The 18,003-nt window shown below is 48.6% G+C and overlaps 1 protein-coding gene across 2 annotated transcripts in view; it reads right to left on the bottom strand.

Moving 5' to 3' along the window:
• Positions 1-10,328, bottom strand: part of DIPK1B (divergent protein kinase domain 1B) — a 124,962-nt gene extending 114,634 nt beyond the window's left edge. The window contains exons 1-2 of one of the 2 annotated variants that reach the window (XM_063935894.1): positions 9,981-10,328; positions 4,574-5,266 (exon numbers count right to left, since the gene is read on the bottom strand). In XM_063935894.1, coding sequence (XP_063791964.1) covers positions 4,574-4,636 — 63 coding nt within the window. In that variant the 5' untranslated portion in view covers positions 4,637-5,266; positions 9,981-10,328. The remainder of the gene's footprint in view (positions 1-4,573; positions 5,267-9,980) is intronic. The other variant, XM_063935895.1, reaches the window with a different exon arrangement.
• Positions 10,329-18,003: the final 7,675 nt, after the last annotated feature.

Below are 18,003 nucleotides of genomic sequence, written 5' to 3'. Positions count from 1 at the left end.
TTCCAGCACTGAAATACAGTTCAAAGCACACGGCAGAGCAAACAGGGGCCACAGGACGTCCTCTGCTGGCCGGGAGAAGTACTGCAGCAGCTGTGCTAATGGATTTTATTAACTGTTACTTATATAGTGCACACATATCCAGCAGCACTTTACAGAGGATTTGGGCCTTATTCAAGGTTGATTGCAAAACAACATTTTCCTCTAATGAGCAAAACCATGTGCAGTGCAGGTGGGGCAGATGTAACATGTGCAGAGAGAGTTAGATTTGGGTGGGTTATATTGTTTCTGTGCAGGGTAAATACTGGCTGCTCTATTTTTACACTGCAATTTAGATTTCAGTTTGAACACACCCCACCCAAATCTAACTCTTTCTGCACGTGTTACATCTGCCCCACCTGCAGCGCACATGGTTCTGCCCATTAGAGAAAAACTTTGTTTTGCAATCAACCTTGAATTAGGCCCTTTATGTACAATCTATATTCCCTACAACATGTACACACACACAAATGACAGTATATGCCAATCCCATACAGCTCACAATTGCCCCTGGCAGCCTACCTACCCCGCCTGTGCGTTTGCTTTCATCCATATCATCCTAGGTGACTTTTCCTGCGTAAATCCCTCTGCATTTTAAGGCCTCATGCACACGACTGCAATACAGAAGCCTTGTGTTCCGAGTAAATATATACTCTCCTGTCATTAGACTACCACACCATCAGCAGGTAAAGAGAGACGCATAGGTCTACGCAATACAAGCGGCAGGTAGTGCAAAAATTAGGTTATATTTAGCATAGCGAGATTATTAAGATGAGGCGGCAGAGATGGCGCAGTTTGCAAATGAGGTCCTCTGCGTGTGGATGGCGTGCCCCTTAGCAGAGCTCCGTTTCCACGACCTGATCCCCGGATAGACAGAATTACACACATACACAGAGTATATAATAGACGGAGAATACTGTCACACCGCTCATTAATCTGCCCCAGACGCACGTCCCCTCCTCCCTGAGAGATGATACAGCTGTCTCCTTCAGTGATAGAAGTGTATTCTCTTTAAACAAGTAAGGCTTTGATTGACAGACTGTAAAATGAGACGATTAACTCTCAGGCAGACAAGCTGCAGGTCTGTCAGGGGCCATTTAAACCATGATCACATTTAAAGAGACAATAGAACTGAAACGCAACACAAGGCAGGCGATCGCACCTTCCTGCCCGCGACACCAGAGCCGCGGTGTGACTTGTTTCATGTGCGGCCTGACCCGCTGTTGCTGGATCCCCTTACAGGAGATGACAAGGCGATAGGAAACTTGATGCCTAGCAAGTCTACCCGCTGCTGGCATGCCCACAGAACAGACAACGCAAGCTGCCGTTTAACCCTCTGGCGGTCAAAGAGAACTTTACACACAGTGCAAGTGGCAGGTGACACGTGAATGGGCTGCCTACGACGATGTGCTACCGGCAGCCGTAACTGACGGCAGAATGTCGGAGCCCCAGGCCGCCGCGGATAGCACCAGCAAAAGATCACCTTGCAGAAGCAGCCCCGCGTTACCCCATATCATATAATTTACCCTGTAACGGAGCAGCTTTCAGCCACAGTCATGCAACGGTCATCTCTATGGGGGTAATTCAGAGTTGATCGCAGCAGCAAATTTGTTAGCAGTTCAGCAAATCAATGTGCCTAATTCATACCTGTTCGCTCGCTAGGGGTTTTTGCACTGCTGCGAACAGATAGTCGCCGCCCATAGGGGAGTGTATTTTAGCTGTGCAAGTGTGCGATCACATGTGTAGCAGAGATCTTGTGCAGTTTCTAAGCAGCCCAGGACTTACTCAGCCGCTGCGATCACATCAGCCTGTCCGGGACCAGAATTGACATCAGACACCCGCCCTGCAAACGCTGGGACACGCCTGCGTTTTTCCAAACACTCCCAGAAAACGGTCAGTTACCACCCACAAACGCCTTCTTCCTGTCAATCTCCTTGTAATCGCCTGTGCGAATGGATTCTTTGTAGAACCCATCGCACAGCAATGATCCGCTTTGTACCTGTGCGACGCGCCTGCGCATTGCGGTGCATACGCAGTTCTGACCTGATCGCAGCGCTGCAAAAAACGCTAGCGAGAGATCAGGTCTGAATTAGGCCCTATGTGCAGTGCAGGTGGGGGCAGATGTAACATGTGCAGAGAGTTAGATTTGGGTAGGGTTTGTTCAAACTGAAACCTAAACTGCAGTGTAAAAATAAAGCAGCCAGTATTTACCCTGCACAGAAACAATATAACCCACCCAAATCTAACTCTGTCTGTACATGTTATATCTGCCCCACCTGCAGTGCACATGGTTTTACCCAACTGCTAACAAATTTGCTGCTGCTGTCAACTCTGAATTACCCCCTATGTGCGTAGGTGGTTCCCAACTGTATCACTCATAGGGGGTCATTCCGAGTTGATCGCACATAGCAACTTTTTGCTGCTCGTGCGATCAACTTGATGCCGCCTATGGGGGAGTGTATTTTAGCATAGCAGGGCTGCGGGGAGTGTATTTTAGCATAGCAGGGCTGCGATCGTTTTCATCGGTCCTGGCGTCGTTGCCCGGCGACGGCCGTCGCTAGGCAACGACGCACATGCGCAATGTGCCCGCCGCGCAGCCGCAGTTCGGACCTGTTCGCACCGAAGCGAAGAACCGCTGCGTGCGAATGGGTCGGAATGACCCCCATAATCACCAACAATTGCAACCCGCAATATGCATGCATTATAAAAGGATTCTCTAGTAAAGGGGAGGTTTTACAATTTACTTGTAAGAGGCACATAAAGTGCATCTATTTCTCCTCCTTGGATCACACTGTTCCGGGGATGGTGACTGGCGGTGTAATGTAAGCTACTAGCCGTACCATGGGTCTTTAATAATTCTATTAAACTTTTTTTGGACGCTAACAAGGTTAATGAGTTACCAAATTCCCACTGGAACCTGACCCCTAGTGGCTAAACGTTCATGAAAAACAGATCAGTGCTTTCATGACCTGTACATAAAAACATACATGACACCCATGTAAAAACAAGTCGCGTTTACAGTATGCTTAGTGTCCCTTTAAGACCAAAGCCAACAAAACCATTTATCCAAACGGTAAAACAAACTGAGCTTAAGCACAATCATCGCTAACAATATCTACGACGGCTTTAACATGACTAGCCCACTGCATTATTTATTGGGCTCTTAAGAAGATTGTATAACGGTTCCATTATCTACAGTTGGGGAAAACTATACATTGCAAAGCAGCTGGAGGGGAATACGGCAACTGAAGCAATTCCCGAATGAGCCATTGAAAGTGTTAAAGGTTTCAGTCCCCACATGCCAGGGCTAAATAGATTATTTCACAACTTGCTGTACAGACAACAGGATTGAGGATTGGCAGGATTACACAGACGGAGCAGTGTGACAATACAAGGGACGAGGACAGTACATCACAGCATGACGCGACGACTTATTAAGCCCTGATTAGCCTAGGCGACACTGTGCCGCAGATCCTTTCAGTATACAGGGGGTTAATGACACAGCGCCCAGATACAGGTATGCATCCTATGACAGGGACATGCCAGGGCACCGAATCCGCAGGAGGGTCACAGGGTTGTCTATCTTGGCGTGCAAAATGGGGGTCACTAAGCTGGCGCCCTGAGACCGCCGATTAGCAATTCTACCAGCAGCCAATTTCCTCTAGAACACACACACATATATATGTATATATATCTATATATTATAAAACGGATCTTTATTTCATGTGTAACCAAGGTGACAGAAGTCACCCCAATTTAATCGCCAAGTCCAATATTTTTTTGGGGGCAAATGCTGCTCTGCCCAAGCACATGGGGTAACCTGCAGTGGGGGAGGTGGTAATACATGGTAGAATAACGTGATCGGGGGATAAAAGGACCTGCACATCACATGCACTGGGGGACCACCAACGTAGGACCCTTCCAGACTTCGGCCAAACACCCCACACGATTGATAACGAGGTTGAGTAATAAAATCTGAGATTCAGGACAGGATAAGCAACGCCGCACAGGGCTGCAAAGCCAAAAATATAACATCAATGCTCTTAACTAACACAGCTCCTCCGCTCATCCCCGGGGACGGGTACCTAAAGTGCATTAATATCTGGCTGCGATTCATCCGACGTCTCCCTTTTATTATTAATGAAGGAGGATATTGGCCGTGATTACACTTCTGTCTCCTTCCCTTAACCCACGGGGACCCAGCGCCTGTGGCTCTGCAGTTTGAAAAGGGAATCACCGAAAACACAAACACCAGGATTGTGGGAAGAATTAACACTGTACGGTGACTGCGCCATGCAAACCCGGAGCGTATCGTGTCTGCAAGACACATTCGCCCGTCAAACCTGGTCTCCTAGACGGGGTCATCATACGGCACACACACATTATATATATAGGTGACCGGAGGGGGATGGACACTTGCACCTATCTCTATGGACTGATGGGGTCCCTGCGCACACTACCACTTAGAGCAGCAGATGTCGGAACACAGACAGGGGACAGGAGGACACATCATGGAGACAGATAGATAGCTACACACCTGGAGTCCCTTGGAAAGAGGGCAGAAAAGGACCATATGCACAAAGCGTCTGAGCTTCCTCATCCTTCTAAATCATGGGCACTTGTCCAGAGACGGGAATGTCGGGGAGCAGGTACCAGGTGACGTTCCTTGGGAAGTCACAGTGATCTCCATCCAGGGGTCCAGCTCCACTTGTTGACCGGAGATCACCCGGGGGCTTTGATGTTGTTGATGTTCAGTCTTTGATCTTCTGTCACCGGCTCGGCTTATGTGCAGCTCCTAGACGTGCTCATTGTGATCTGATCTCACCTAGAGGAGGATGTCCTCACTGTCCACCCTAGGAATCCGGTGAGGTGCACTTGTGGGAACTGTTGTGCACTGTTGGTTCCTCAGCTCGGCCAGGTAGTCCCCACTTGTCTCCAGAACGTGGGCGTATTGCTCTCCCGGTGGCCTTTCCAGCAGAAGATGATGTAGATAGTCCAGGCTGGCTGAGTCCAGGGAGCACGGAGGGAGCTGCTTCTCTCAATACCAAGAGGGGATGGTTATCTCCATGTGCCCGGGGCTCGCTCCCTGACTCATAGCCCCGCTGGGTCCTGTCCCCTCCAGCTCACCATTACTCTGCTTTCCAACACTCTCCCGGGAAAATGATTTCACTTTACTCCAGGGTCCCTGTACTTCCACCAGCTCGGGGGGCTGCTCCTCCAGGGGCTCACTCTAAGGAATAAGGGGACACTGCTGTTATCCAGGGTCATCCAAATACTAGCGCCTCATTCTCCTATAAGACCGTCTATTCACTGCTCATCCCTATATTGCGCTGTCACCCTCCACCTGGCCCAGAATACTCCAACTCTCTCCGAGACACCAAGGTCACCCCCCGATTCTCACCCGACTCACCTCGTTATTGCTCTTCCTGAGAGATACTCTTTTCCCCTGCTAACCCGGAACACCTGCTTTTCCCCTGCTCACCCGGGACACCCTGCATTTCCCCTGCTCACCCGGAACACCTGCATTTCCCCTGCTCACCCGGAACACCCTGCATTTCCCCTGCTCACCCGAAACACCCTGCATTTCCCCTGCTCACCCGTGACACCCTGCATTTCTCCTGCTCACCCGGGACACCCTACATTTCCCCTGCTCATCCGGGACACTCTGCATTTCCCCTGCTCACCCGGAACCCTGTATTTCCCCTGCTCACCCAGGACACCCTGCATTTCCCCTGCTCACCGGAACACCCTGCATTTCCCCTGCTCACCCGGGACACCCTGCATTTTCCCTGCTCACTCCTAAATACCTGAGATTCCCCCACTCTCACCCGGGACACCTGTTGTCTTGCTCACCCATAACACCCTGTACCCCTATCCGGACACAGTGCACTCTGTATGTTCTCTGATCAGTCTGTATCCCTCCCCCCCCCCCCTCAAGCTAATCCAGTACACCTTGTTGTACCCCCCCATGCTACCCCAGTACACCTTGTTGTTACCCCCTCCCAAGCTACCCAATACAACCTGTATTCCCCCCCCTGCCCCCCCCCCCCCCGCTCACCTGGATGTCCCCCAGCTCATTATTTAGACTCTGTGTTCCCCCTGCCCACCCTTATGCCCTGTAACCCCCAACACTAGCTCACCCTAAGGTCCTTGTCTACCCCCTACCACCTGCTTGCCCTTAGCCCCTGTATCCCCCCCCCCCCCCCCTGTTCACCCTATAATCCTGTATCTCCCTGTAATCACCCTGTATCCCCCATGCTCACACAGTACACCTGGCTCTCCCCCTGCTCACCCACAGATCCTGCTCTCACCCTATTACACCCTTTATCTCTCCCCCTTCTGTATCCCACACTGTTCACCCAGTATACCTGGCTCTCTCTGTATCCACCCCTGCTGTATCCCCCCCTGCTCACCCAGCTCTCACCCTGCTGTATCACCCCCTGCTCACCCACCTCTCACCCTGCTGTATCCCCCCTGCTCACCCAGCTCTCACCCTGCTGTATCCCCCCTGCTCACCCAGCTCTCACCCTGCTGTATCACCCCCTGCTCACCCAGCTCTCACCCTGCTGTATCCCCCCTGCTCACCCAGCTCTCACCCTGCTGTATCACCCCCTGCTCACCCAGCTCTCACCCTGCTGTATCCCCCCTGCTCACCCAGCTCTCACCCTGCTGTATCACCCCCTGCTCACCCAGCTCTCACCCTGCTGTATCCCCCCTGCTCACCCAGCTCTCACCCTGCTGTATCCCCCCTGCCCACCCAGCTCTCACCCTGCTGTATCACCCCCTGCTCACCCAGCTCTCACCCTGCTGTATCCCCCCTGCTCACCCAGCTCTCACCCTGCTGTATCCCCCCTGCTCACCCAGCTCTCACCCTGCTGTATCACCCCCTGCTCACCCAGCTCTCACCCTGCTGTATCCCCTCTGCTCACCCAGCTCTCACCCTGCTGTAACCCCCCTGCTCACCCAGCTCTCACCCTGCTGTATCCCCCCTGCCCACCCAGCTCTCACCCTGCTGTATCACCCCCTGCTCACCCAGCTCTCACCCTGCTGTATCCCCCCTGCTCACCCAGCTCTCACCCTGCTGTATCCCCCCTGCTCACCCAGCTCTCACCCTGCTGTATCACCCCCTGCTCACCCAGCTCTCACCCTGCTGTATCCCCTCTGCTCACCCAGCTCTCACCCTGCTGTAACCCCCCTGCTCACCCAGCTCTCACCCTACTGTATCCCCCCTGCTCACCCTGCTTTATCCCCCTGCTCTACCACAGCTGTATCCCCCCTGCTGTATCCCCCCTGCTGTATCCCCCCTGCTCACCCAGCTCTCACCCTGCTGTATCCCCCCTGCTCACCTGGCTCACACCCTGCTGTATCCCCTCTGCTCACCCGGCTCTCACCCTGCTGTAACCCCCTGCTCACCTGGCTCTCACCCTACTGTATCCCCCCTGCTCACCCTGCTTTATCCCCCTGCTCTACCACAGCTGTATCCCCCCTGCTCACCCGGCTCTCACCCTGCTGTATCCCCCCTGCTCACCTGGCTCACACCCTCCTGTATCCCCCCTGATCACCAGGTTCTCACCCTGCTCTATCCCCCTGCTCACCCGGCTCTCACCCTGCTGTATCCCCCTGCACACCCGGCTCTCACCCTGCTGTACCTACCCCTGCTCGCCCCATACTGTATCCCCCCTGCTCACACGGCTCTCATTCTGCTGTATCCCCCCTGCTCACCCGGCTCTCACCCTGCTGTATCCCCCTTGCTCTCCCGGCTCTCACGCTGCTGTATCCCCCCCCCCCCCCCCGCGCTCTCACCCTGCTGTATCTCCTACTGTTCACCCTGTATACCAGGATATCACTGTATCCCCCTGCTCACCCAGCTCTCTCCCTGTTGTATCCCCCCCTGCTCACCCGGCTCTCACCCTGCTGTATCCCCCTGCTCACCCGGCTCTCACCCTGCTGAATCCCCCACTGTTCACCCCACATACCAGGATATCACTGTATTCCCCCCCAGTCACTCAGTACCCCAGGCTCTCACTGTATCCCACCCTACTGTATCTTCCCTGCTCACCCCATATACAGGGGTATCACTGAATCCCCCTTCCCTGCTCACCCCATATACCAGGCTCTCACTGTATCCCCCCTGCTCGCCCGGCTTTTCCCCTACTGTATCCCCCCTTACTGTACCCCCTGCTCACCCCATATAACAGGCTATCACTGCACCCCCCTGCTCACCCCATATACCAGGCTATCACTGCACCCCTCTGCTCACCCCATATACCAGGCTATCACTGTATCCCCCCCTGCTCACCCCATATACTAGGCTATCACTGTATACCCCCTGCTCACCCCATATACCAGGCTATCACTGTATCCCCCCTGCTCACCCCATATACCAGGCTATCACTGTATACCCCCTGCTCACCCCATATACCAGGCTCTCACTGTATCCCCCCTGCTCGCCCGGCTTTTCCCCTACTGTATCCCCCCTTACTGTATCCCCCTGCTCACCCCATATACCAGGCTATCACTGAACCCCCCTGCTCACCCCATATACCAGGCTATCACTGCACCCCCCTGCTCACCCCATATACCAGGCTATCACTGTATCCCCCTGCTCACCCCATATACCAGGCTATCACTGTATCCCCCTGCTCACCCCATATACCAGGCTATCACTGTATCCCCCCCTGCTCACCCCATATACTAGGCTATCACTGTATACCCCCTGCTCACCCCATATACCAGGCTATCACTGTATCCCCCCTGCTCACCCCATATACCAGGCTATCACTGTATACCCCCTGCTCACCCCATATACTAGGCTATCACTGTATCCCCCTGCTCACCCCATATACCAGGCTATCACTGTATACCCCCTGCTCACCCCATATACTAGGCTATCACTGTATCCCCCCTGCTCACGCCATATACCAGGCTATCACTGTATCCCCCCTGCTCACCCCATATACCAGGCTATCACTGTATCCCCCCCTGCTCACCCCATATACCAGGCTATCACTGTATACCCCCCTGCTCACCTCATATACCAGGCTATCACTGTATACCCCCCTGCTCACCTCATATACCAGGCTATCACTGTATACCCCCTGCTCACCCCATATACTAGGCTATCACTGTATCCCCCTGCTCACCCCATATACCAGGCTATCACTGTATACCCCCTGCTCACCCCATATACTAGGCTATCACTGTATCCCCCTGCTCACCCCATATACCAGGCTATCACTGTATCCCCCCCTGCTCACCCCATATAACAGGCTATCACTGTATCCCCCCCTGCTCACCCCATATACCAGGCTATCACTGTATCCCCCCCTGCTCACCCCATATACCAGGCTATCACTGTATCCCCCCTGCTCACCCCATATACCAGGCTATCACTGTATCCCCCCCTGCTCACCCCATATACCAGGCTATCACTGTATCCCCCCCTGCTCACCCCATATACCAGGCTATCACTGTATCCCCCCCTGCTCACCCCATATACCAGGCTATCACTGTATCCCCCTGCTCACCCCATATACCAGGCTATCACTGTATCCCCCCTGCTCACCCCATATACCAAGCTATCACTGTATCCCCCCTGCTCACCCCATATACCAGGCTATCACTGTATACCCCCTGCTCACCCCATATACCAGGCTATCACTGTATCCCCCTGCTCACCCCATATACCAGGCTATCACTGTATCCCCCCTGCTCACCCCATATACCAAGCTATCACTGTATCCCCCCTGCTCACCCCATATACCAGGCTATCACTGTATCCCCCCTGCTCACCCCATATACCAGGCTATCACTGTATCCCCCCTGCTCACCCCATATACCAGGCTATCACTGTATCCCCCCTGCTCACCCCATATACCAGGCTATCACTGTATCCCCCCTGCTCACCCCATATACCAGGCTATCACTGTATCCCCCCTGCTTACCCGGTACACCCGGCTCTCACTGCTCACCCGGTACACCCGGCTCTCCTCCGCCAGCCCCGGCTCTCACTCCGTCCTCGGCTCAGCGGCAGCACTAGACAACGGGTCCATGACTGCAGCCCCCGCCCGCTGCTGCTCTCTCCTCCTCCGGCTGCTGATGACGGCGGCGGCTCCCTACTGCTCTCTCGCCGGCTCCCCGGCTGCTGGATGCTCCGGACCTCGCTGCATCCTCCCGGCGGCGGCAGCTGCAGCTCCTCTCGTACAACGGCCGACAGGGAGCCGGGATTCCTGCCCTCCGACAATACAGGCAGCCGGGGGAGGGGGTGGAGGGGGAGGAGGAGGTGCAGGTGCAGCGGCCGGGGGAGGGGGCATGGTGCTCCTGTCTATAATATCCCACCACATTATACACCCATGTCACCTCTCCCCATCATACAGCTATTCATCCCTATGCAGCATCCATCAGTGCTCATCATCCATCCCTATACATCATCCATCAGTGCTCATCATCCATCCCTATACATCATCCATCAGTGCTCATCATCCATCCCTATACATCACCCATCAGTGCTCATCATCCATCCCTATACATCATACATCAGTGCTCATCATCCATCCCTATACATCATCCATCTGTGCTCATCATCCATGCATATACATCATCCATCTATCCGTGCTCATCATCCATCCCTATACATCATCCATCTGTGCTCCTCATCCATACCTATGCATCATCCATCTATCCATGCTCATCATCCATCCCTATACATCATCCATCAGTGCTCATCATCCATCCCTATACATCATCCATCAGTGCTCATCATCAATCCCTATACATCATCCAGCAGTGCTCATCATCCATCCCTATACATCATCCATCAGTGCTCATCATCCATCCCTATACATTATCCATCTATCCGTATACATCATCCATCCCTATACATCATCCATCAGTGCTCATCATCCATCCCTATACATCATCCATCAGTGCTCATCATCCATCCCTATACATCATCCATCAGTGCTCATCATCCATCCCTATACATCATCCATCAGTGCTCATCATCCATCCCTATACATCATCCATCAGTGCTCATCATCCATCCCTATACATCATCCATCAGTGCTCATCATCCATCCCTATACATCATCCATATGTGCTCATCATCCATGCATATACATCATCCATCTATCCGTGCTCATCATCCATCCCTATACATCATCCATCCCTATACATCATCCATACCTATGCATCATCCATCTATCCGTGCTCATCATCCATCCCTATACATCATCCATCAGTGCTCATCATCCATCCCTATACATCATCCATCAGTGCTCATCATCCATCCCTATACATCATCCAGCAGTGCTCATCATCCATCCCTATACATCATCCATCAGTGCTCATCATCCATCCCTATACATTATCCATCTATCCCTATACATCATCCATCCCTATACATCATCCATCAGTGCTCATCATCCATCCCTATACATCATCCATCAGTGCTCATCATCCATCCCTATACATCATCCATCAGTGCTCATCATCCAACCCTATACATCATCCATCAGTGCTCATCATCCATCCCTATACATCATCCATCAGTGCTCATCATCCATCCCTATACATCATCCATCAGTGCTCATCATCCATCCCTATACATCATCCATCAGTGCTCATCATCCATCCCTATACATCATCCATCTGTGCTCATCATCCATGCATATACATCATCCATCTATCCGTGCTCATCATCCATCCCTATACATCATCCATCAGTGCTCATCATCCATCCCTATACATCATCCATCAGTGATCATCATCCATCCCTATACATCATCCATCAGTGCTCATCATCCAACCCTATACATCATCCATCAGTGCTCATCATCCATCCCTATACATCATCTATCAGTGCTCATCATCCATCCCTATACATCATCCAGCAGTGCTCATCTTCCATCCCTATACATCATCCATCTGTGCTCATCATCCATACCTATGCATCATCCATCTATCCGTGCTCATCATCTATCCCTATACATCATCCATCAGTGCTCATCATCCATCCCTATACATCATCAGTGCTCATCATCAATCCCTATACATCATCCAGCAGTGCTCATCATCCATCCCTATACATCATCCATCAGTGCTCATCATCCATCTCTATACATCATCCATCTGTGCTCATCATCCATACCTATACATCATCCATCTATCCGTGCTCATCATCCATCCCTATACATCATCCATCAGTGCTCATCATCCATCCCTATACATCATCTAACTGTGCTCATCATCCATCCCTATACATCATCCATCTATCCGTGCACATCATCCATCAGTGCTCATCATCCATCATTATACATCATCCATCTGTGCTCATCATCCATCCCTATACATCATCCATCTGTATTCATCATCCATTCTATAAATCATCCATCTATCCGTGAACATTATCCATCCCTATACATCATCCATCTGTGCACATCATCCATCCCTATACATCATCCATCTATCCATGTTCATCATCCATCCCTATACATCATCCATCTGTGCTCATCATCCATCCCTATACATCATCCAGCTATCCATGCTCATCATCCATCACTAGACATCATCTATCTGTGCTCATCATCCATCACCATACATCATCCATCTGTGCTCATCATCCATCTCTATACATCATCAATCTATCTGTGCACATCATCCATCCCTATACATCATCCATCTGTGTTCATCATCTATTTCTATACATCATCCATCTATCTGCGCACATCGTCCATCCTTATACATCATCCATCTGTGCACATCATCCATCCCTATACATCATCCATCTATCCGTGCTCATCATCCATCCCTACACATCATCCTTCTGTGTACATCATCCATCCCTATACATTATCCATCTATCTGTGCACATAATCCATCCATATACATCATCCATCTGTGTACATCATCCATCCCTATACATCATCCATCTATCTGTACACATAATATATCCCTATACATCATCCATCTGTGCTCATCATCCATCCCTATACATCATCCATATGTGCTCATAATCCATTCCTATAAATCATCCATCTATCCGTGCACATCATCCAGCCCTATACAGCATCCATCCCTATACATCATCCATCTAGCCATACTCATTATCCATCCCTACACATCATCCATCTATCGTGCACATCATCCATTCCTATACATCATCCATCTATCCTTGCTCATTATCCATCCCTATACATCATCCATCTATCGGTGTACATCATCCATTCCTATACATCATCCATCTATCCATACTCATCATCCAATCATATACATCATCCATCTATCCATGCACATCATCCATTCCTATACATCATCCATCTATACATGCACATCATTAATTCCTATACATCATCCTTCTATCCACGCACATCATCCATTCCTATACATCATCCATCTATCCACGCACATCATCCATTACTTAACATCATCCATCTATCCATGCACATCATTCATTCATCTATCCATGCACATCATCCATTCCAATACATCATCCATCTAACCACGTGCATCATCCATTCCTATACATCATCCATCTATCCATAATCATCATTCATCTATTCATGCACATCATCCATTCCTATACATCATCCATCTATCCATACTCATCAACCAATCATATACATCATCCACCTATCCACTCACATCATCCATCCCTATACATCATCCATCAGTGCTCATCATCCATCCCTATACATCATCCATCTGTGCTCATCATCCATACCTATACATCATTCATCTATCCGTGCTCATCATCCATCCCTATACATCATCCATCAGTGCTCATCATCCATCCCTATACATCATCCATCAGTGCTCATCATCCATCCCTATACATCATCCATCTATCCATGCACATCATCCATCGGTGCTCATCATCCATCCCTATACATCATCCATTAGTGCTCATCATCCATCCCTATACATCATCCATTAATGCTCATCATCCATCCGTGCACATCATCCATTCCTATACATCATCCATCTATCCTTGCTCATTATCCATCCCTATACATCATCCATCTATCTGTGTACATCATCCATTCCTTTACATCATCCATCTATCCATGCTCATCATCCATTCCTATACATCATCCATCTATCCATTCTGATCATTCCTATACATCATCCATCTATCCGTGCACATCATCCATTCCTATACATCATCCATCGATCCATGCACATCACCCATTCCTATACATCATCCATCTATCCACACACATCATCCATTCCTATACATCATCCATCTATCCACGCACATCAACCATTTCTATACATCATCCATCTATCCATTCTGATCATTCCTATACATCATCCATCTATCCGTGCACATCATCCATTCCTATACATCATCCATCTATCCATGCACATCACCCATTCCTATACATCAACCATCTATCCACGCACATCATCCATTCCTATACATCATCCATTTATCCATGCACATCATCCATTCCTATACATCATCCATCTATCCACTCACATCATCCATTACTTAACATCATTCATCTATCCATGCACATCATTCATTCCTATACATCATCCATCTATCCATACTCATCATCCATCTATCCATGCACATCATCCATTCCTATACATCACCCATCTATACATGCACATCATTAATTCCTATACATCATCCATCTATCCACGCACATCATCCATTCCTATACATCATCCATCTATCCACGCACATCATCCATTACTTAACATCATCCATCTATCCATGCACATCATTCATTCATCTATCCATGCACATCTCCCATTCCTATACATCATCCATCTATCCACGCACATTATCCATTCCTATACATCATCCATCTTTCCATACTCATCATCCAATCATATACATCATCCATATATCCATGCACATCATCCATTTCTATACATCATCCATCTATCCACGCACATCATTAATTCCTATACATCATCCATCTATCCATGCACATCATCCATTCCTATACATCATCCACCTTTCCATGCACATCATCCATTCTTATACATCATCCATCCTTCCATGCACATCATCCATTCATATACATCATCCATCTTTCCGTGCACATCATCCATTCCTATACATCATCCATCTATCCATACTCATCAACCAATCATATACATCATCCATCTATCCATGCACATCATCCATTCCTATAAATCATCCATCCACGCACATCATCCATTTCTATACATCATCCATCTATCCACGCACATCATCCATTGCTATACATCATCCATCTATCCATGCACATCATCCATTGCTATACATCATCCATCTATCTGTGCACACCCTCCATTCCTATACAATATCCATCTTTCCATGCACATCATCCATTCCAATACATCATCCATCTTACCACGCGCATCATCCATTCCTATACATCATCCATCTATCCATACTCATCATCCAATCATATACATCATCCATCTATTCATGCACATCATCAATTCCTATACATCATCCATCTATCCATACTCATCAACCAATCATATACATCATCCACCTATCCATTCACATCATCCATTCCTATACATCATCCATCAGTGCTCATCATCCATCCCTATACATCATCCATCAGTGCTTATCATCCATCCCCATGCATCATCCATCAGTGCTCATCATCCATCCCTATACATCATCCATCTGTGCTCATCATCCATCCCTATACACCATCCATCTATCCGTGCACATCATCCATCAGTGCTCATCATCCATCCCTATACATCATCCATCTGTGCTCATCATCCTTCCCTATACATCATCCATCTGTATTCATCATCCATTCCTATAAATCATCCATCTATCCGTGAACATTATCCATCCCTATACATCATCCATCTGTTCACATCATCCATCCCTATACATCATCCATCTATCCGTGTTCATCATCCATCCCTATACATCATCCATCTGTGCTCATCATCCATTTCTATACATCATCCATCTATCCGTGCACATCATCCATCCCTATACATAATCCATCTGTGCACATCATCCATCCCTATACATCATCCAGCTATCTGTGCTCATCATCCAACCCTAGACATCATCCATCTGTGCTCATCCATCCCTATACATCATCCATCTCTATACATCATCCATCCATCTATCTGTGCACATCATCCATCCCTATACATCATCCATCTGTGTTCATCATCTATTCCTATACATCATCCATCTATCCGTGCACATCATCCATCCCTATACATCATCCATCTGTGCACATCATTCATCCCTATACATCATCCAGCTATCTGTGCTCATCATCCATCCCTAGACATCATCCATCTGTGCTCATCATCCATCCCTATTCATCATCCATCTGTGCTCATCATCCATCTCTATACATCATCCATCCATCTATCTGTGCACATCATCCATCCCTATACATCATCCATCTGTGTTCATCATCTATTCCTATACATCATCCATCTATCGGCGCACATCGTCCATCCTTATACATCATCCATCTGTGCACATCATCCATCCCTATACATCATCCATCTATCCGTGCTCATCATCCATCCCTTCACATCATCCATCTGTGTACATCATCCATCCCTATACATCATCCATCTATCTGTGCACATAATCCATCCCTATACATCATCCATCTGTGTACATCATCCATCCCTATACATCATCCATCTATCTGTGCACATAATCCATCCCTATACATCATCCATCTGTGCTCATCATCCATCCCTATACATCATCCATCTGTGCTCATCATCCATTCCTACACATCATCCATCTATCCGTGCACATCATCCAGCCCTATACAGCATCCATCCCTATACAGCATCCATCTAGCCATGCTCATTATCCGTCCCTACACATCATCCATCTATCCGTGCACATCATCCATTCCTATACATCATCCATCTATCCTTGCTCATCATCCATCTATCTGTGTACATATTCCATTCCTATACATCATCCATCTATCTGTGCTCTTCATCATCCATTTACATCATCCATCTATCCATGCTCATCATTCATTCCTATACATCATCCATCTATCCATTCTGATCATTCCTATACATCATCCATCTATCCGTGCACATCATCCATTCCTATACATCATCCATCGATCCATGCACATCACCCATTCCTATACATCATCCATCTATCCACGCACATCATCCATTCCTATACATCATCCATCTATCCACGCACATCAACCATTTCTATACATCATCCATCTATCCATTCTGATCATTCCTATACATCATCCATCTATATGTGCACAACATCCATTCCTATACATCATCCATCTATCCATGCACATCACCCATTCCTATACATCATCCATCTGTGCTCATCATCCATCCCTATACATCATCCATCTGTGCTCATCATCCATTCCTATACATCATCCATCTATCCGTGCACATCATCCAGCCCTATACAGCATCCATCCCTATACATCATCCATCTAGCCATGCTCATTATCCATCCCTACACATCATCCATCTATCCGTGCACATCATCCATTCCCATACATCATCTATCTATCCTTGCTCATTATCCATCCCTATACATCATCCATCTATCTGTGTACATCATCCATTCCTATACATCATCCATCTATCCGTGCTCATCATCCATCCATTTACATCATCCATCTATCCATGCTCATCATCCATTCCTATACATCATCCATCTATCCATTCTGATCATTCCTATACATCATCCATCTATCCGTGCACATCATCCATTCCTATACATCATCAATCGATCCATGCACATCACCCATTCCTATACATCATCCATCTATCCACGCACATCATCCATTCCTATACATCATCCATCTATCCACGCACATCATCCATTACTATACATCATCCATCTATCCATGCACATAATTCATTCATCTATCCATGCACATCACCCATTCCTATACATCATCCATCTATCCATGCACATCATCCATTCCTATACATCATCCATCTTTCTATACTTATCATCCA

The sequence above is a fragment of the Pseudophryne corroboree genome, chromosome 8 (assembly GCF_028390025.1).
Source record: "Pseudophryne corroboree isolate aPseCor3 chromosome 8, aPseCor3.hap2, whole genome shotgun sequence".
NCBI classification, from domain to species: Eukaryota; Metazoa; Chordata; class Amphibia; order Anura; family Myobatrachidae; genus Pseudophryne; species Pseudophryne corroboree.
The sequence above is the reverse complement of the archived record's forward strand: the minus strand, read 5'-3'. Positions and strand labels throughout refer to the sequence as shown.